The sequence below is a fragment of the Myodes glareolus genome, chromosome X, assembly GCF_982192425.1.
Source record: "Myodes glareolus chromosome X, mMyoGla1.1, whole genome shotgun sequence".
Classification (NCBI taxonomy): Eukaryota; Metazoa; Chordata; class Mammalia; order Rodentia; family Cricetidae; genus Myodes; species Myodes glareolus.
Window position 1 is genome coordinate 131,968,881 of NC_142053.1, and position 21,885 is coordinate 131,990,765.

General features: G+C 45.2%; 1 protein-coding gene and 1 pseudogene across 2 annotated transcripts; one reads left to right on the forward strand and one right to left on the reverse strand.

Annotated features, from left to right (window-relative positions):
- Positions 1–1,167: 1,167 nt before the first annotated feature.
- Gpkow (G-patch domain and KOW motifs) lies at positions 1,168–18,488 on the forward strand. 2 transcript variants are annotated; one of them, XM_048461383.3, is made up of 12 exons: positions 2,727–2,953; positions 3,925–4,085; positions 4,189–4,313; positions 7,057–7,166; positions 8,304–8,517; positions 11,419–11,551; positions 12,177–12,315; positions 12,531–12,654; positions 12,748–12,817; positions 13,912–13,997; positions 14,080–16,391; positions 18,264–18,488. In XM_048461383.3, the coding sequence occupies exons 1-11, from the start codon at positions 2,784–2,786 to the stop codon at positions 14,212–14,214; spliced, it is 1,467 nt and encodes a 488-aa protein (XP_048317340.3). In that variant the 5' UTR covers positions 2,727–2,783; the 3' UTR covers positions 14,215–16,391; positions 18,264–18,488. The 2 variants fall into 2 exon arrangements, with proteins under 2 accessions (XP_087759348.1, XP_048317340.3); XM_087903222.1 differs by lacking the exons at positions 2,727–2,953; positions 18,264–18,488 and adding an exon at positions 1,168–1,490 and having other exon boundaries at positions 14,080–14,838.
- LOC125417836 (large ribosomal subunit protein eL30 pseudogene) lies at positions 9,420–9,733 on the reverse strand (annotated as a pseudogene).
- Positions 18,489–21,885: the final 3,397 nt, after the last annotated feature.

Below are 21,885 nucleotides of genomic sequence, written 5' to 3' on the forward strand. Positions count from 1 at the left end.
CCTATAGTCTCAGTATTTGGGTGGTGGAGGCAGGAGAATCAGGATTTCAAGGCAAGCCTCAGATATATAATGAATTCAAGGTCAGCCTGAGCTAAGTGAGACCCAGGTGTCAAATTTTTTAAAAATAATTCAGAAAAACTGTAATAAAGCATATTAACATTGTCATAACTCTGATTCATAATCAGAGGGGTGTATCATCTCTGAAATTCTTTTTTAATTTAATTTTATACATACGAATGGTGCGCAGGTGCACCATGCATGTGCCTGGTGCCCGTGAATTAAGAAGAGGACCTTGGATTTCCTAGAAGTAGTTAGCATGGTTGTGAGTCAGTATGTGGGTTCAGGGAACGGAACCCAAGTCCTATGCAAGAGCAGTAAGTGCTCTTAACTGCTGAGCCATCTCCCTAGCCCCAGCTCTGAAATTCTTGTCCCAAACTCATAACCTCATCTAATTATGAAAAGTCATCATTCAACCCATACTGACATTATTTTCTTCAAAATAACTGAGCTGTACTTTTCTCTCTTTTTTGTGTGTGTTTGTTTTTCAAGACAGGGTTTTTCTGTAGCTTTGGAGCCTGTCCTGGAACTACTGAGCTGTACTTTTCAAAAGTCAGTAAAGACAAGGTTATCTTGGATTGCAGAAGACAAAGGAGGCATACAATTATATTGCAGTGTATGAGATACTAGACTGGAAGGGGAAAAGGACAATAGTTCAATGAACAGAATTGCACCCAGAGCTAGAGGTGTGACTCAGTGAATAAAAAGAAACAGCATTACACAAATATTAACCTCGGGTTTTTGATAGTTTAATACTGTTATGGAAAATATCAGTATTTAGGTCAAAAATATATGGTGACTGGTGTGGTGGCACATTCCTTTAAGCCCTGCACTTGGGAGGCAGAAACAGGCAAATGTCTGTGAATTCTAGGCCACTCGGAGCTTATAATGAGACTCTGTCTGAAAAAGGGAGGGAGGAATTTCAAAGACTAGATATTCTGAAACACCCCCACCAAGCACCGCCTATTGTTAAGGCTGAACTTGCAACAACAGTACTGTCAAGAAGAAAGAGAGAGAGAGAGAGAGAGAGAGAGAGAGAGAGAGAGAGAGGAGGGAGGAAGCAAGAGAGAGAACTAAAGAGATAGAGAGAGAAAGGAAGGAAGGAAGAAATGAAAGGAGGAAGAAAGAAAAGAAGGAAGTTTGGTAGTGTTTCAATTGTATTTTAATAAATAAAGACTGCCTGAAGATCTGAGAGTAAAACAGTCCCACTGGTCAGCCTTACAGACCAGGTTACGGTAACACACACCTTTAATCTCAGTAGCCATGACACGCACCTTTAATCCCAGTAGCTGCGCTAGTTGCCATAGAAACCGGACGGTGCATGTCTTTAATCCCAGCCCTAGAGAGAATTATAAAACAGGAGGACACAGCTCTCAGACAGTGTCATTCTCAGATTCCTGGAGGCCGGATCGCCATTTCAGACTGAGGTCGAGGTAAGAGCCAGTGGCTAACTGTTTTGCTTTTCGGATCTTCAGATTGAACCCCAATTTCTGACCCAGAGCTTTTATTAATCGTTCTTCAAGAAAGGGAGAGAGGGAGGGAGGGAGGGAGGGAGGGAGGGAGGGAGGGAGGGAGGGAGGGGGAGGGAGAAAGAAAAGAAGGAGAAGGGGGGCACCCAGGTAAAGAGGCTTCAGCCCGAAGGTCCCTGTCCTTTGTGGCAAAGACCAGAAGACACAGCTTCATCCAAAAACTCAAAAGGGTCAGAAAACTGTAACATAGAAAGCATGTGCTTCAGGGCTGGAGAGGTGGTGCCATGGTTAAGAGAACCAGGTTCAATTTCCAGCATCCACATGGCAGCTTACATAGAGTTTGCCTTAGACCTCCTCCTTTGTAGCTTCAGTTCCAAGAGATTTTACACTGTCACGCAGTGATACGTCCCGGCAGAACACCAATGCACATAAAATAAAAAGAAATAAGCTGGACATGGTGGCACATGCTTTTAATCCCTGCACTCGGGTGGCAGAGGGAAATAAATCTCTCTGTGTTTGAGGCCAGTTTAGACTACAAAGCAGGTTCCAGGACAGCCAGGGCTACACAGAAACCCTATCTCGAAAGACCAAATAAATCAAAAAGAAAGGAAAGCATGTGCTCTAAAGACATTTGACAAGAAAGTATTAGAAGATGGGAAAAGGGAAAAAAAGGAGGAGAAAAAAAGAGAAAAGAAATTAAATATATTTCAGTGGTACAGTTTTTGCCTAGGCAAGGCTCAAGGTTTAAATTACCAGCACTGCAAATTGAACCACATCCCTGGCACAGTCCTGTGTTTTCTCCTTATGACACTTCCTACATCAGTAATGCACAATAAGGTACATATTTTGGATGCTCATATGTATTTGTCAAACAAGATTTAATCATTTTGCGTATATAAGCATTTTGCCTGCATTTATGTATGTGAATCACGTGTGTGCATGGTGCCTGCGAATTCTGAAAGTGGGTATCGGATGCCCCAAAGCTGCCTTATAAAGATTTAAAAACTTCTCAAGAACCGAATCGATCTTCTACCAAGAACTACACTGAGAACTACATTTCCCAGAAGGCTTGGCGCGGCGCGTTCCTATGATGTTAAGCGTTTAAATGCAGGATAGTTTTTTCCCACGGCTTCAAGACCGGCCTAGAAGCATTGCATTGTGGGATAGGTTGTTCTTTTGCTCCTCGGCGGGCCCCTAGTGTATTGAGCTTAAACTAAACTTCCCAGCAAGCAGCGCTGGCCTGGGAATTGGGACAACATGGCGGACCCAGAAAGTGCACGGCCGGCTGTCCCTTCAGCGGCCCCGATTTCTTTCGGTTTCACTCGCACCTCTGCCCGGAGGCTACTGGCAGACCCCGGAGTGGGCGAAGGACATGCCTCAGAGGAGAAAGATTTCTTGAAGACTGTGGAAGGGAGAGAGCTGCAAAGGTGAAGCACCGGGTCTTTCACGTTTTGAAAATAAGTGCGGTGGACGTAAGCGGAAGGCCAGAATATGAGTTGTTTTGGTGACAGTGGCTTGAAAAGCCTCAAACACAGCCTTTAAGAAATTTTTGGAAGCATCTGGAAGTGGCGGCAAACGCCTATAATGACAACACCTGGGAGGCTGATGCAGAAGGATCAAGATTTGAACGCTGACCTGGGCTATATAAGAGCCTGTATTAAAAACAAAAAAGCAGAAAGAAAAATAAAATTTAATTATTATTAAATTTAATAATTTAAGGGCAAGAAGGAGGGGGTTAGAGAGGTGGATGAAAGAGTTGATGACCAGAAGCAGAGGTATATATTCTCAAGAGAAGAAGTCGTTGGGACTTGAGGACATGTGCGCTTTGAGAACGGGAAAGAAGGGAGAATGATAGTCTGAACTATTTGGGAGCTTTTCCGATTTGGAGAACAAAGCAAATTCAGCACCCACATGACAGCTAACAACTGTCTGTAACTCCAGTTCCAGAGGATCTGACACCGTCAGGCCAATGTACATAAAGTTAAATAAATTATTAAAAAAACTATTTAAAAAAAGAAACTGATCTGGAATTCCAAAGGGAAGGACTTCTGGAAGACAGCTGTCTGGAAAGCAGTTTGCTAGCCTGGAACTGGGAAGAATCTATAGGTCATTGTGGTTGAGAACGTAGGAATGATTTCCGCAAGTCACATCAAAAGCTGGGGACACGAGGAGAGATGATGCATGCTTGTAATTCCAGCACTAGGGGGCTGCACAAGTGGACTGAGTTTGTAAGACCATCCTGGGCTACATAGTGAGATAGTGTTAAAAAAGAAATGAACGCCAGGGGGCGGGGACCTGTGAAAAGTAACCCGTGGAACATGGTTCATAGGGCTGGGTTGATATTTCTGCTTTTTAATATTTCTGCTTTCCCAACCTTTTCTCTCTCTACCCACATCAGTGTGAACCCTCCAGAAGCCCCCAAGGAACTGGTCATCCCATTGATCCAGAATGGCTCTCGCAGACAACCACAGTCCAAGAGCCCTAAGCCATCCTCAGAAACTAAGACTGAGTTGGTGTCAGATGGTGTTCTGTCCCTGGCTGTGAAGGAGCTCATTGAGGGTAAGTGAAACCTCCCCACTCTGCTCTGCCCCAGTGCAGATAGAAGCAGGGGAAGTTGGAAGGAGAGAGTATGGCCTCATTGATCCCTCCCATTCTTCCTTAGAATCCAAGAAGTCCCTGGAGGAGAGGGAGAATGCAGGTGTTGATCCCACGCTTACTATCCCTATGATCCAGAAAGGATGCAGTCCCAGTGGGGAAGGAACAGACAGCGAACCTCAGGCTGAGACAGTGAGCTGCCCCTTTGCCTCCTTCCTGCATCATTCCCTCTACCCTGTCTGCCTAGCCTCTTGAAACATAGCAGGGCATGTGTGTGTGTCCCAAAGCCTCGCTGATTAGCCTTTCTTCTTTCCACTCTTATTAGCAGTTTAACAGGTAGTATTTTTAAAAAGTGCTTCCGTCAAGGTACACACTCTTTGGAATCACATTTGTTTGTTTCCCCCTTTTTTCTTTCTTTCTTTGTTCTTTTTTGTTGCTTTGTTGTTGTTGTTGTTGTTGTTGTGAGACAGCGTTTCTCTGTGGCTTTGGAGCCTGTCCTGGAACTTGCTTTGTAGACCAGGTTGGCCTCAAACTCAGAGATCTGCCTACCTCTGCCACCCAAGTGCTGGGATTAAAGGTGTGCGCCACCACCACACAGCTTCTTTGTTCTTTTTTAACCTGTAGTACTTGAAGAACACTAAGGAGTGTGACTGGATTGGAATGAATGAGGGGTCGGGCCATAGATAAAGGTGGAAGGGGGCCAGATGAAAAGAGGCCTTCTGAGCCACAGAGAGGAGTTGTCTGTTCCCGTGAATGAACAGAGAGCTGTGGGAAAATCCTGAACAGGCAAGGGTTGTAATAGGATCCCCTCTGTTTTCCATGACCAAGTATGACTAATAAGTGAAGGTAAGGAAGGAAGCAAGTAGCATAGCCCAGGCTGAGGTGGCTAGGACACTCAGAGGAGTGGCAACGGTGACGCCTGGAAGGTTAGGCACTGACAAGGAAAGAAATATCGGTGTGAGCATTTTTGGTTTTGTTTGTTTGTTTGTGTTGCTTTGTTTTGTTTTTTGAGACAGGGTTTCTCTGTAGCTTTGGAGCCTGTCCTGGAACTAGCTCTTGTAGATCAGGTTGGCCTCGACCTCCCAGAGATCCACCTGCCTCTGCCTCCCTAGTGCTGGGATTAAAGGTGTGCGCCACCACCTGGCCTGGTGTGCGTATTTTTAATGGCAGCAACAGCAACAGCCCATGAACAGCACACTTGTGGTGTTCAATCGGTGTGTTGTGTGTTGATCTGAGGCAACTTGCAGTGTATGGGGTAGCTGTAAAGGAATAAAGCTTTATTATTCAATAACATTTTTGAGCTCAGCTTTTTAGCTTTTATTCATATTTTTTTTGTAATACACCCTGTCTTTCACCTGAACCATTATCACCAGTCTTCAGATATGCTTTGGGTTTCTTCTTTTAGAGACAGTTTTATGCAGTTCAAGATGGCCTTGAATTCATTCTGTCGCCAAGCATAACCCTGGACTTCTGGTCTTCACGTCTCCGCCTCTATCAGGCTTTGTGTTCTCCCCCCACCCGCCCCTGAGCCCCCACTTCTTTAGATACTCTATCCATGGTAACTGTGAGCTGCCATATGGATGCTGGGAACTGACCTGGGTCCTCTGGAAGAGCAGCCAGTACTCTTAACCCCTGAGCCATCTCTCTAGCTCCCTTGTTTGTTTGTTTTAATGTACATTGGCGTTTTGCCAGCAAGTATGTCTGTATGAGGATGTTGAATCCCCTGGAACAGGAGTTACAGACAGCAGTGAGCTGTCATGTGGGTGCTGGGTATTGAACCTGGGTCCCCTGGAACAGCAGTCAGCGCTCTTAGCCACTGAGCCATTTCTCCTGACCCCACTTGGTTTTTTTTGGTGGGGGGCAGGGTCTCACTGTGGAGCTCTGGCTGGCCTTGAGCTCACAGAGATCTGCTCCCACCTCCCCTGCAGCATGTGCCTCCAGGCCCAGTAGGCCTTTACTTTTCACAGCTGTATCTGTTCACACCTCCTATTTAATCTTTGATTAACTGTCAGTGGCACTCCTCTCTCTTTGCATTTCCTTAGTCAGTTTTTTGTTTTTGTTTCTGATATAGGGTTTCACCGTGTTACCAGGCTGGTATCAGATTCTTGGTTTTAAACCACATTCCCTCCTTGTCTCAAACATAGTTAGGATACTGGACAGTGCCACTGTGCACAGTACTGCTTTATTTTTCTTTATAAACTGTATCACCACCTGATAATATCATGTTTTCAGGATTGATTTATTGTATGTCTTGACAACTAGAACATAAGCCCCAAAAGAGGTTTTCCATTTTATTAATTCCTTATCCTCAGCACCTAAAATAGCACTTGGCACAAAATAGTTCCTTTTAAAAGTTTTAAGGAATTAATATTTATTTTTAGTTCATGTGCATAACTTTTTTCTACATGTAAGTATATACAGCATGGCTCTTAACCACTGAGCTCTTTCTCCAGCCTCTATAATAGATTCTTTTAAATATCCGTCGAGAACTGGGTGTGGTGGTACGTATCTTTAATCCCAGCGCTTGGGAGGCAGAGACAGGTTGATCTCAGTGAGTTAGAGGGCAGCCTGGTCTGATCAACACAGAGAGTTCCAGGACAGCCAGAGATACATAATGAGATCCTGTCTCAAACCATAAAAAACAAAACAAAACAAAAAAACCCTGGGGGATAAGGGGCACTAGAGCAATGGCTCAGATGTTAAGAGCACCTGCTGCTCTTGTCAAGCTGCTGGGTTGAAGTCCCATGGCACACACACCCATACCTCCAGTTCCAGGGCATCAAGTGCTCTCTTCTGACCTGTACTGAAACCAGGCACACACATGGTGTGTTCAAGGGCCAGAAGTGTAGGAAGTCATCTCATGAATGGCAGAAAATACACTGCAAACAGCCCATCACACGCAACGCCTGACTTCCTTTTCCTGCCTGACCAATAGGTGCCAGAGGAAGCCGACTATGAGGCAGTCCCTGTGGAGGCCTACGGGCTGGCCATGTTGCGGGGCATGGGATGGAAACCTGGCAAAGGCATCGGCAATACTTTCAGTCAGTGAGTTCGGTAGGGGGTGGGGGTGGACAGTGGGTATAAACAAGATCCCTGTGGTAAGGTTTAATCTAGAACCTTCCAGGTGGTGACGGAAGTCATTATCGCCCTCACCAGTTCAATAGTTGCCCATTACTGTTTCAAACTCTGGCTTCTACAGAGCCTAGGTTCAAGTTTGTTGTTGCAACAGAATAAACCAATAAGCAAACGACCTCAGGTTTGCCTTCAAAACAGTAAGAAAGATCCCACTTACATAAAGTTTCCTCTTTGTGGATCAGTTTGCTCATCTGAAAAATGCAGGTGACAGTGCTACCTTCACAGGTTTGTTGCAAGAGCTGAATGAAATTATGCTCATGGAGTGCATATGGCAGGCCTTAGTCCCTAGAAAGCAGAAATTAAACATGTTTACTCTTAATTCATAGAGTTATAATCCCTTTATTGGGCTGATGTGTAGCCCCATGATAGAGGCTTGTCTAGCATGTAAAAGGCCCTGAGTTCCATCCCTAGGACTGAAAAACAAAATCCCTTCACAGATGTAAATCCCAAAGAATTCCTAAGTCATTTGGTAGTCAAATATGACTTATGGAACTGTTTCTGAACTGTTCCCCTTGCTCTGTATACATATCATATGGTTTCTTCTATAGAGATATTACTATATTTGTTTATACAAACCTAACTTGGCACTTGTAGGTAGGATGTAATAGCTAGTATGCCCAGGAAGTTAATTCACTTGAACCAAATGCAATTGCTATTTTGGGGTGCTAAGAGTGCACCTCAGTATGCTTATCATACATTGAGGCCTTGGATTCAGCCCCTAACACCAGAAAAGAAAAATTGGCATTTTTATAGCTCAGAAAGTTCTAATGTGATATCAAAAAGGGTAATCTAAATATAACTGTGGGATTGGTGGGGTGGCTGGGCAGGTAAAGGCCCTTGCCCGTAAACCTGACAACCTCAGCCTCACATGGTAGAAAGAAAATAGACTTCCACAAGTTGTCCTCTGATTTTCACGTGTGTGTGATGGTACACAAACATACACAAATAAATAAAAAAATTAAAACTAAATATTTCTGGGGTGTGTTTGAACACTGGCAGGAAAGTGTTGAAGACTTGTACTCCCATAAGCCTGTGTTCTTTCTGCAGAGTAGTGAAGCCCCGAGTCAACTCTCTAAGGCCCAAAGGCTTAGGGCTAGGTGCCAACCTGATGGAGGCCCAGGCCTTAGCCTCCACTGGCTCTCACCACCCACCAAGACCAGATGGGGATCGAGAGAAGGATAAGGAAGGGCAACCCCAAGGGTTGATGCCTGGAGGAGCAGTTGTGGTCCTTTCTGGCCCTTACCGGGGCCTCTACGGGAAGGTAAGAAACCAACATATCCCTGAAGCCATTCAGGTAGAAGGGAAGATTGCATTGAGGGCCCAAGTGGGGAAGAATTGTGGATGAAAGGCTGCCAGTCAAGCCTGATGTCGTACATGCTTGTAATCCCAATACTCCAGGAACTGAGGCAGGGAGATGACAAATTCAAGACCTACCTAGGTTACATAGTAAGTCCAAAATCAGCCTAGTAACTTTCTAAAGTAAAATAAAATCTTTAAAGGCATAGAGGTCTGGGTCAATAGTAAGAAGTATCTAACAGGAAAAAATAAAACCACGAGAAAGAAGCAGGCCATAGTGGAACATACCTATTATACTAGCAGTTAGGAGACTGAGGCAGAAGAATTTCCAAGAGTTCAAGGAAACGTAGGATGCATAACAAGACCCTTTTACAAAAATAAATAAACCACAACCAGTCAAAATACAGAGTTGTGGAGCCCAGTCCCAATAGCTACATCTACAAAACATTGCTGCACCTAAAGTTCATGGAACATTGCAGAAATGAGGGCAGAAAGTAAGACCAAAGGATCAAGGAGGACTTTGCTACAAGATTGTTGTCTCCTAGCAATATCAGAAGCTACATCCATAAAAAGTCTCACCCACACAAAGAACTATAGGCAATCGAGGAAAGTTAAATGCCAAACAGTCAGCCCTGAAAACACTTACAGGTAGCATTATATGAACTGAGCAGGTTATATTTAGGGATGGAGATATATATATATATATATATATATATATATATATATATATATATATATATATAAACAATTAGTAAAAATGAAGCCATGAATTTGAAAGAGTAGAGAGGGATCTGTGGGAGGGTTACACACACACATATAGCAATAAAACGAGCTCTGGTAGTTTTATTTAAAAAGAGCTTTTCTGGTTTACTTTTCACCAGTCTGTTCTGGCATGCTTCTAATATCAGAATGACCTAGCAAGCCAGCAGAATACTCTCTTGTACTTTCCACTTGCTGTGTCCAATTCAGTGTTACTGCCACTGGCAGTGTGGACACCAGTTTTGGCATTTCAGATTACCTCAAAGCTGGCAGGTGGTGGTGAGGATAAGTGATGTTGCTTTGCCCTGTTTGATCATCTTCAGAGTCTGCTTGTATCCTAGCATCTGCTTTTCACTTTTCATAACAAACTGGAAGCTAGAGTTGATTGACTCAAGAGACCTTGCTGTCTTTGTGGCCGCCATCTTTCTGTCTTATGTTCAGGGCAGCCCCCAACCAAGAACCGGGAAGTGAGAAAGGAAGGAACTCGCTCAGTGTAAAACTCTTCATGGCACTGTTTCTTAAATTATGTTTATGTCTAGCCAGGCGTAGTACTATATGCCTTTAATCCCAACACCCAAGAGGCAGAGGCTGGCAGATCTCTATGAATATGAGGCCAGCCTGGTCTACATGGTGAGTTCCAGGCCAGTCAAGATTACATAGTGACCTCTTGTCTCAAAACAACAACAAAAACAAGTGTATGTATGTGGGTTTGTATAGGTGAGGACACATGCTCAACATTGGGTTGCCCCTAGAGCTGGATTAACAAGTGATTGTGAGCCACCCAGCATGGGTTCTAGAGACTGAGCTCGGGTCCTCTGCATGAGTAAGACTTGTCCCAACCGCTGAGCTATCTCTTCAGCCCTGTAAGTCCTAGTCTCGCAGGCCTGCCTGGTCCACTGCTATGGTAGGTACTCCAGAACAATTTGCTGGGCCTTTTTGAGCCTCAGTTCTCAACCAAAAAAGGGAGAGAATGGCATATCCCACAATGTCCTTGAAACGTAAGTACTAGTCTAACCTGGAACCTATCTTGAAAAAAAGTGAGAGGTGGGAAGATGTCTCAGTATGTAAAGTGACTGACTTGCATGCAAGCATGAGGACATGATTTTGGATCCATAGCACCCATACAAAAGCCAGGCACACATGCCTCTATAACCCAAAGCTGGGGAGTAGAAACTCTAGGTGGATCTCGAACTCATTGGCCAGCCAGCCTAGCTGAGTCTGTGAGCTCCAGGTTCACTATCTCAAAAAAAAAAAAGGAAAAGAGAAGGAAGAAAGAAAGATTGTGAGGCTGGAGACATGGCTCAGCCATTAAGAGCACTGGCTGCTTTTCCAGAGGACCCTGGTTCAATTCCGAACACCCACAAGGCAGCTCACAACTGTCTTTAACTCTAGTTCCAGAGGATCCTGCACCCTCTTCTGGGCTCAGCAGACACCATGCACACACATGACATGGTGTACAGACACATACATGCCGGCAAAATACACATACATATAAATTAAAAATTTCAAAGAAGTAAGGTGGTTTATACCTTTAACCAGCACTTAAAAGACAAAGACAAGCAGATTCTAGAACTTTGAAGCCAGCCTGCTAATATAGTAAGTTCAAGGCCAGCCAGGGCTAGTTACATAGTCTCCAAAAAAAAAGTGATGGGCATTCAAGGAAGACACCTCATGTAAACATCTGTCCTCCACACGCCACAAAAGCAGTAGGTACATGTATGTACACCACATATACATACAAAGAAGCCTTTGTTTTACATTTTGCTAAGGGTGAGAGGAACATATGCCTGGTCCCACTTCTTAGGAATCACAGTTTAGTAGAAAGGAACCATGCCTGGTTCTAGGTATCTAAGGTCACAGCATACAGTTGAACATAGTGATAGATACCTTTAATCCGAGCAATCAGACACTGGTGGATTTGAGTTATGGGCAGCCAGGGCTACATAGTGAGAGCCTCTATCTAAAAACAAACCAAACAGATGAAAAGGTCAGAGCAAGGTAAGACAGACACAGAGAGCTCAGACCATTTGTCTAAAAGGGCTAGACATTTTAGACCTAGCAACTGTAGCAGATTTACCCCCTGCCTTATCTTTACCTCCCACCTTAGGTAGAAGGCCTTGATCCTGACAATGTGCGGGCCATGGTTCGGCTGGCAGTAGGCAACCGCATTGTGACTGTTAGTGAGTATTGCCTACGGCCTGTTTCCCAGCAGGAGTTTGATAACCACACCTCACAGCCAGGTGAGACTCTTACAGCTGGAAACTTGGGGAAGCAAGGGAACAGGCAGGCTCTCTCCAGATATGGATGGAAGAAGAATAGTTTGGGACTTCCAGTCAAAGGCCAAGCATGAGAAGGGACAAAAATAGTTCATTTAATTTTTGTTTTGTTTGGTGCTGCTAAGAATAGAACCCACAGCTTTGACAGTACTGAATGGACTCTTCCAATGGAGCCATATCCCCAGCCTAGTTTGTTCAGTTTGAGAAAGGGTTGACCTAATACACTGCATCTTCATCCTCTCTAAGCAGCAAGAAATGGGTATGGAAGCCAGGAGGTCCTTGTGTCTTAGGAGTGATGGTCCTCTCTTTTGCTAAATATGAGATTTGGGATGCTAGGGTGTGCGCAAAGGAGAGGCAAACGGAACAATAATGGTTGTGGAGGGCAGCTTAGAGGTCCCTGCCGTTCTTCCACTCTGTTATGAACACTAGGCAGTTGACTTTGCTGTGTCTTTGCTGTGGGCTGGCTGGTTGAGAGGAGCTTCCTGAAGGAGGTGGATAGGGAATGGGGCCTTTGGCAGGAGAATACTGGCCCTTGGGGAGAAATGCCAGTGAAACTTTCTCCTTGATGTCCCTATACCCCCCGGAACAGGCCATGTGAGCAAAACTTCCACAGAGCAGCAGAACAGAACAGCTGGAACAGCCTTGTCATTGAAGGCCCTCCAGAATCAGGAGGACTCAAAGAGGAGGCAGAAGGATTCAGAGAGGAAGCGGAAACACCCTCCAGACCGGTAGGAGCCTGGGCAGGAGCCCGGGCCTCTGGGTTTGCAGAAGAAGGCAAGGTATGGGGTGGCTCAAGCAGTCAGGGAGAACTTCCAAGGCAAGGCAGGGCATAGAAGGAACTGGGAGCAGCAGTAGGGTAGGTTTTACAGCATGTCCTTTGAAGATAGGTTGCCTTTAACATGGCTGAAGAAAAAACTAAGCCAGGTGCTGGCTTTCTCTACAGACAGGATGGACCTGTGGCAAAGAGTGAGAAAACAACCACTAAGAACAAGCACTGGTTACACAGGGACTTACGTGTGAGGTTCATTGACAAACTGCACAAGGGTGGTCGGTATTACAACACCAAGGTATGAACCCCACAACCTGTCCCTTTCCTCACCCAGGGACTGGGGGCCCTTTAACTTTCTAACATCTTACTTCCTCCTCATTCATCTCTCTAGATGACAATTGAAGATGTCCCAAGCCCAGATACTTGTGTGTGTCGGACAGATGAAGGCCGAGTTCTAGAAGGTAAATCTAAATCACTATACCTGGGATGTTCCCATCCTAGAGGATGATAAAGAAAAGGTCTGTTCAGGGGCTAGAGAAGTGGCCCAGTGGTTAAGAGCATTGGCTGCTCTTCCAGAAGACACGGGTTCAATTCCAAGCACCCATATGACAGCTCGCAACTGTTTGTAACTCCAGTTTTAGAGGATATGATGCCCTCTTCTGACATTAGCAAGGAACAGACACACACATGGTGTCATAGACATACATGCAAGTAAAATACTCATGCATGTAAAATAAATAAATTTAACATAAATTTTTAAGAAGAAAGAAAGAAAGGCTCCATTCTAGTACTTAGGAGACTAAGGCAGGATTTCTACAAGTTCAAGGACAACCTGAACTGTAGTGAGTCTTAGGCTAACGTGAGCTGTGTTTTAAAAAGAAAAGGAGAGCCAGCCAGGCAGTGGTGGTGCACACCTTTAATCCCAGCACCTGGGGAGGCAGAGGCAGGCGATCTTTGAGTTTGAGACCCGTCTGCTCTACACAAAGTGAGTTCCAGGACAACTGGGACTATTACACAGAGAAACCCTTGGTCAGTTTCTTTACAAGGCCCAGCATCCTTTTCCAGAGCACATACTTCTTGGGAGGAATTACCTAAGCCCATGTGTAATCCATGTCAGATTAGCATTAAAGTGACTATTTGTCCCTCTCAAAACTATTGCCTTTACAGAAAGAAATGCGTAGTAGGCTCACGCTGCAGGGCATGTTGAGAACACGCCCATTAAATAGTTTTTGTAGGAAAATGCTCCTGTACGGTGGTCATTTCTGTGGACTACTTGGTTTTATCACCTGTGAAATGGGTAGAGTGGGACTCCATCTATCAACAGGATATAAGAGTAGCTCTGTCAGCCAGGCGGTGGTAGCGCACACCTTTAATCCTAGCACTCAGGAGGCAGCGGCAGGTAGAACTCTGAGTTCCCAGATAGCCAAGTCTACACAGAGAAACCCTGTTTGCGAGTGGGGAGTAGCTCTAATAAATATTAGCAAAGGCCTTCATGACAGGATCTGGCCAGGTTGGCCCTTGCTGTGGATCTCATTTCTTTCTCCCTCATCTGCAGGCGTGACAGAAAACATGCTGGAAACCCTGATTCCCAAGGGAGAGGGTCACCGTGTGATGGTGGTGCTGGGACCACATGCTGGAAAGGTGAGTCCCCACACCTGGAAATGACTCTGGAGATCACTGAGGATCTGGGCTGCCCTTGCTGACTCTCCCCATCCCTTCTCAGGTAGGACTTCTTCTGAGTCGGGACAGCGTGCAGAATCAGGCTTTGGTGCAACTTGGGAGAGAGAACCAGGTTGTAGAGCTCCACTATGATGCTATCTGCCAGTACATGGGTCCCGGTAACTCAGATGAAGACTGACATATGGACCACTGTCATCCCCCAGGCTGTCACTAGTTGTGTTGCAATCTACAACGGATGCCACGGAGAAGAGAGGAGACAATTGTTCTGTCCTCCTTTGAGGTGCAAGAGCAGGGATGTGAGTTGATAGACCAGACTATTTACCAAAATTTAGAATGTAACAAAACCCATTTTAAAAAGTGGGAAGATGAAATCAAAATCAGTATGTGAGCTGTGAATTCAGGTAGGAACTGAGATGACTGAGGCGGAGCTACTTCATTTCTTAGCCTCATTTCCCTGCTCAGGGTGCAAGACAAGTTAAATTACCTATCCGGTACAGAGTTCCCTCTTGGAGCATAGAAATGATGAGATCTGTCCTCACACAAACACTATAGAATCTCCAGTGCTGCATCTCAGAACAGCTTCCTGAGTTTGAATCTTGAATGGCTTTCAAAGGCCCATATCTTTCTTTTTTTAAGATTTATTGTATTTTTAGTTATATTATGTGTGTGCCTGTGTGAGAGTGTGCGATTATGAGTACAGATGCTTTCAGAGACCGTTAGTGTTGAGTCCCCTGGGAGCTGAAGCTACACGCAACATGGGTGCTAGGAACCAAACTTGGGTCCTTTGAAAGAGCAGCAAGCACTCTTAACCACTGAGCCGTCTCTCTAGCCCATATATCCATATGTTAAAGGATTCTTGCTCAAGATGATGCCAGTAGCACATATTTTTGACCTTTGAAAGCTAACGGCCTGCTAGAGATTGCTTAGTCCATGACTTAGAACCTCCAAAACTGTGAACCAAAATAGACCTTTCCTCCTTACACTTTACTTCTGGTAGTTTGTCTGAGTAAGGGAGAACTGCTGTTCCCACTGAGAACTCTAGTAGGGCATCCCTTATCCTTGATCCAGGGCAGACCTCCAGGAATGTCACTGAGGTGATGATGCACTGAAGAGACATGGAGACTTATGCCCACAGATGGGATGGGTTACTTCTAATTTCCAAAGAAGCCAGTCACTTTTAGTCCTAAACTATTAGCTTGCAGGTTAAAAGCTGTTTCTGACTCATGCAGTTTCTCTGCTTGCCCTAGGTGACTATATTTTTTAAAAGGTTATTGTTGAGAATCCTGAACCCTTTTCCTGCTTAATGGTGTAAGATAAAAATCAACAAGAGAAGTCAGAGTATTAGACACTATTGCTTCTAAATCGTATTTGAAGCTTAAGTCTTTCATGCAATAAATGGTATTTGACTTAAATCTGGGCCACAGACAAAAATACCTAAATGCCTATGGCACACATTGAAAAGAATCAAAACACCCCAGAACAGGATGATAAAGATAACTGGGACTAGGGATGGGGCTTAGTGTTGGTGTATGTGCATAACATATGTAAAGCTTTGGGTTCCATCCCCAGTACCACCAGGAAAAGGGAAATTGCTGACTCTGTTGAACAAAGGCAAACTGAACAAACATAAAAACGACGTGAGTCACCAAGTGTGGTTGGTAGCCCACACCTGTAATCTAGCACTTGAGAGCTGAGACAGGAAGATTTCCATGAGTTCTAGGACAGTCTGAGCTTCATCAAAAGACTCTTTCTTCAAAAAGTTAAAAACAGGAAATGGGCTGGGTGTGGTAGCACACAGCTTTGATCCTAGCACTCAGTAGGCAGAGGCAGGCAGATCTCCATGAGTGTGAGGCCAACCTGGTCTACATAGCAAGTTCCACAGGGCTACATAGTGGGTCTCAAAAAAGAAATAAGGAGAGTGTGGCTTTTTTCCTTCCTATTACCCCTTTTATGTCTCTTGTGTAATTGCTACAGCTAAGACTTTGACATTGTAGAAAATAGGTAAAGTGGGCAACTTTCCTTATCTCATTCCTGATTTTAGAGGAAATGCTCAGTATGTCTCCATTTAATATAATGTTGGCTATAATAACATGTTGGTATATAACCTTTATTATTTTGAGGTATTTTCCATCTGTTCCTACAGTCTCCAGAGCTTTTATCACAAAAACTTGTTGAACTTGTCCAATGTGTTTTAAACATCAGTTGAAATAATTAATGTGATTTCTGTTCTTGAGTTTGTTTATATGATATATTCCATTTATTGATTTATGTATGTTGTAACAATGTTGCCTTTCTAGGATGAAGCCCATTTGGTTATAATGTGTAATCGTCTCAGTGTATTCCTGAATTCAGTTTGTAAGCATTTTGTTAAGAATTTTTGCATCTGTGTTCATCAAAAAATTGGTCTGTAGTTTTTTTTCTTTCTCTTCTTTCCTTTCTTTATCCTCCTCCATCATCTCTTCTCTTTTTTCTTCTTCCCTTCTTTTTGTTTTGGGTTTTTCGAGACAGTGTTTCTCTGTGTTGCTTTGGAACCTGTCCTGGAATTCACTGTAGACCAGGGCTCTCCCCAGCATGTGCTGGGATTAAAGGCCTGTGTCATCATGCCCGACCTAGAGAACTTTTTTGAATATAGCACAGGAATTAACCCAAACTATCAACAAATGGAACTGTATGGAAACGAACACTTTGTGTACAGCAAAGGGAACAGTGGGCAGAGCCAAGAGCAGAGATCTTTACTAGCTACACCTCGGATGATGGGCTGATACCCAGAATTTACAAAGAATTGCAGAAATTAAATACCAAGGAAACAAAATTGCCAGTCATCGAAAAGTACAAATGAGCTGGGCATGGTGGCACATGCCTTTAATCCCAGCACTCAGGCAGGTAGATCTCTGTGAGTTCAAGGCCAGCATGGTCTACAAAGTGAATTCCAGGACAGCCAGGACTGTTACATAGAGAAACCCTGCCTCAAAAAAAAAAAAACAGGGGCTGGAGGGTGGTGTTGGACTCTAGTGTCCAAACCGAGAAGGAGTCGCCCCCAGAGACCACCTCATATACCACAGCCGCAAAAGCATGAGGATTTTATTAATTCTGTCATGACAGGGTCCCTCAGTATTCGGGATGCTGAGAGACCCCGACTAGCTGGTACAGTCTACTTTTAAAGGAGAAGGCCCGATAGAAACAAGAGGGGTTGTTCCTTGACCATTATGATTGGCTTATTCGAAAAGGGCTGATACCAATAATTGACTGGAGAACTATTGTCAGATCAGATGAGGTAAGAGGTCATTTTGACCCCGTTTCCCAGGGGACTGAGTCAAAACATACGTATGTGGGTAATTGTTCAGGAACTGAGTACGTGCATGTGTAGCTGTTAGGTCCTTGGTTCCCAGGGGAGGAGGGGAAGCACTGAGGCACAGAGGCTGAGAGGGTTTGGAATTGTCAGAAATGGCTTCAGAATTGTCTAAAATCTTACAGTGGTAGTGGTGATGGTGACTGCGCATGCCTTTAATCCCAGCACTCAGGAGTCTGAGACAGGTGGATACTTGAGTTTGAGGTCTGCATGGGGAAAACCAAACAAAAACGGCCAATAACCATTTTTAAAAGTGTTCACTATCCTTAGCCATTAAGGAAATGCAAATTAAACCTACTTTGAGATACCACCTCACCCCAGTCAGAATGGCTGTCCATAAATCTGACAACCAATGTTGGAAAGGATGTGGAGAGAAAGGAACCCTTAATCAACTTTTGATAGTGGTGCAAGCTAATATAAAGTGTTATGGAAATCAGTTTGAAGATTTCTCAAAGAACTAAAAATGGAACTCCTAGGCATATACCCAGAGAACCCCTACCATAGAGATATTGGCACCCCCATCTTTATCGCTGCTTTAATCACTATAACAAAGAATGAAATCGATCTAGTTGTCAATTAACACACACACCAAATTTTCATTAGCCATATTGAAGGGTTCACCCAGCACCACCACCACTCCCAGCATTGGCAACTGTGACAGGCTGCAGAAAAGACCCAGCAAGATATAGGCCCCTGGCTGAGCAGGATATGCTGAGCCCCCGGCCTTGCCTTAATTACTGGGAAGATTACTGGGAAGAAATTGCCAGGTGTCCTCCATTTGGTAAGGAAGCAATCAGAAGTTAGCTGGCACTGGGGGACTCTGGATGTGCTTTACTGATAATGGTGGAATGCAGTAACCGCTCCCCCATGGCTTCCAGGTATAGCAACCTTTCCCCAGCTGCAGCCCGGAGGTGTGCCTATCCTGAGACTGTAGCCCTGCAACTTGAAGACTCCCAGACCATCCATCCCCTTTGCTCTATCGCCCTGCCCCACTGCAGCTCGGGGTCCCTCCTATTCCACCCGGTGGTCCGACGGACAGATGGACATAGGAACGGAGGACCCCATTTAACTTGTAATTAAAAAGACTTTGCTTTTGCATCGGATCCGGTCTCTTGGTGGTTTTGGGGTTCCAGACTCCGGGCACAACAATATATTTAAAACAATGGAATGTTATTCAGCGCTAACAAAAAAAAGTTGAAAACTCGCAGGAAAATGGATGAACTTAGAATGTATCTTAGTCTCAGAAAAATGCATGTTATATTTGGAATGTAACCAGTAACGTATATATGTAAGCAAATGTATACATGGGGTACAGTATAGCAAAGAAAAGAATAAGAAAGACTAAGTATAAGGGAATGGGGAAGGACCGGATGCAGGTAATGGACATGAATTATGAAAAAAGATATGAAGCTTTGGTGGGTTTTATTTATCTTAAATCTCTAGGTGTTTTGCTTGCCTTTATGTCTCTGCCCCACGTGAGTGCCTGGTGCCTGTAGAGACCAGGAGAGTGCTCTCCTGGAACTGGACTTCCAGAGAGTTGTGAGCCACCATGTGGCTGATATGGATGAGCCCAGTCCTTTGAAGAGCAGCCAGTGCTCTTAACTGCTGAGCCATCTCTCCAGCCCCTGTTGTTACTATTTCTGTTATTTGTGTTTTTATTTTTGTTTTTTGGTTTTGTTTTGTTTTGTTTTTGGCGGGGAATCAAGACAGGGTCTCACTTCGTAGCCCTAGCTGTCCTGGAACTCAGTTTGTAAACCACTATGTCCTCAAACTCATATCCGCCTGCCTCTGCCCGTCTCCCCTGAGTCTGGTATTAAGGGAGTTTGCCACTATGCCGGGCTCACGAATGTTATTTTTATGAAATATCTGAGTAACATTCAGTATTCTCCCAAGCCCCTCCCCACCCTGTCGATCACTCAGCAGGGTAGCAGGAGGATCTCCTTGAGTTTTAGGTCAATCTGGCCAACACAGGATGTTAGAAGCCAGTTTGAACAATATAGAGTGTGCGACCCTGTCTCAAAAGTGAAAACAAGACCGTCCCAGTACGCGTTCCCTTTCGACTGTTTGCAGTCTCAGGACTACCCACCCTAAAAACTCGTGCTCAGGGAAGTAGCCACTCCCAATCCCTGTGACGTTAGCTCGGCCCAAACCACTGCGTGTGACCCGAGGGGACCATCTGGGCCGAGGATCGCGGCGGCCTGGACTGAACCACGTGGATGTCGGACGTGGGGGGAACTCGGGAGCCGCCGCCCGGCTCGAGCCCCTGCCGGGCGCGGCCATCTTGGGACGTTCCACTTGTCCGTGGCGAAGGAGCGAGGCAAACGGGGAAGCGGCGTCTCGGCCGCAGATGGCCACCATCCGCTCACCCCAAAACCCCGTCCGGGCTTGCTTCCCTCCACTCTGCGCTAGCGGACGGCACTATCGGGCCAGCGGGACGCCGCTATCCCACCCGCCACGTTTGCCCGCTTTCCTGCGACCCCTCGAACCATGTGGAACCCGCTCCCAAGGCCTTCGCGCAGGCCATTGGCTGAGGCGCTGCCCCGGTGGGCTCTGATTGGTCGCCGGCCGTGCTCGGGGTCGACTGCTTTCTGCGGCTGCGGGGTCCTGGGAATAACGTAGCTCCACCCCCACCCTTGCGCCGGGTTCCCGGAACTGCTTCTAGGCATGCGCGGTGGTTGTGACCTATAGCTAGGCATTCTTCCAAAGCCCAGTGTTAAGAACCTTAGGTCGATGGTTCAAATACCACCTTAGTGTTTAAAATTGCTCGCGACCGGGCGGTGGTGGTGCACGCCTTTAATACCAGCACTCGTGAAGCAGAGGCAGGCGGATCTCTGTGAGTTCGAAGCCAGCCTGGTCTACAGAGCGAGTTCCAGGACAGCCAGGGCTATTACACAGAGAAACCCTGCCTCAGAAAACAAAAATTATAAAATAAAGTTGATTGCGGGTCAGCAGAAGGTACTTGTTTTTCTGTCAAAGGTTAGTGAGATCACACACCAGGCCATGGCACTTTCATTATGCTACAGATTAAAATTTATCAATGCTGTTGTGCATTCTAGTGCACCTCTTTAATCCCAGCACTAGGGAAGCAGAGACAGGCTGATTTTTGAGTTCCGGGTCATTCTGATCTACATGGTTCCGCCAGGCAGTGGTGGCACACACCTTTAATCTCAGGCTGGCGGATCTCTGTGAGTTCGAGACCAGCCTGGTCTACAAGAACTAGTGCCAGGATAGGCTCTAAAGCTACACAGAGAAACCCTGTCTCGAGAGAAAAAAAAACAAGCCAAATAGGTATGCATGGTGTTAGTAACAGGCAATAAATAATCTCGCCTTGCACAAAAGAACACTCAAAGGGAAAAATAAAGTAGCTAGGTAAGTTAGTTCTTGGAGGAGAGGGTGGCAAAAGAAGTGCTAGAACGCACACCTGGGCCAACATGTTTGTAGGTGGAGGTGTTGGCTGCATTGCATCATACCCTTTGGTGGGGACTTAACTTCACCATCTGACACAATTGACTAATTAAAGCAAGGGGGGATGCGGAAATTAGGGGAATCAATACTTTTGATTTAAAAAACAAACGTTTTTCATTATCTCCCCCTCCCCTATTGTGCTTTTTTATTTCAAACTTCGTGAGCATACATTGATCATTTGGAGGCTCTAGTAGCAGCACATTACTGTTGAGTGATGGCTTAAACACGGCTTTCGGCAGTGGCGCTCAACCTTCCTAATGCTGCGACCCTTTAATACCTCATGTTGTGGGGACCCCCCACCAACACATCATAAAATTATTTTCGTTGCTACTTCCTGTCATTTTGCTACTGCCCTGGACTACAAGGTAAATATCTGTGTTTTCCAATGGTTAGTATCATTCCTCACCCCCAGGGGTCAAGGCCCTTAGGTTGTAAACAGACCACTGGCTTACAGTCAGGATACCTTCCAAAGGGTAGTTTCTTGATCAAGCTATTGAACAGGCCCAACTGGAATATGAGGTTTTCACCCTGTTCAAACATTTTATTCTCTTGACTAGAAAGAAATTTGTCTTTACAAAGTCTTTCTTTCACTATTCTCTCTGGAAGGGTCACTCTAGAATTGTACAGGAGCCACATTCGAGTTCAGGTTTCCCAAAACACTTTGGTGCCCAGACATTTTTGGGTTTTAGCCAAAAAAGAAAAGAGAAAGAAAAGAAACTATATGCTTTTCCTTGGGGCCTTTTTACTTTAAACTGTCTGGCCAATGTCTACCCCCTCTCAAGAGGTGTCCCTAATTGCCATTGTGGGATTGGGGTGATGGCCGGTCTGGCTCTCTCCAGATGAATTTTCAGTGTCAGGTGTGGCATTTGGGGGTACCAGCCCAGAGGGACTATCCAAAAGTTACCGACTACCAGCTGTAGGGAGGAAAGGAAGTCCTTAACTGCTGTCGCGGGGTGCGAGGAGGATAAAGGCCAGAGGTAGGACAAGCAGGTAATGAGGAAAAGGCAGAACATGGGAATATGTCTAAAACAAAGC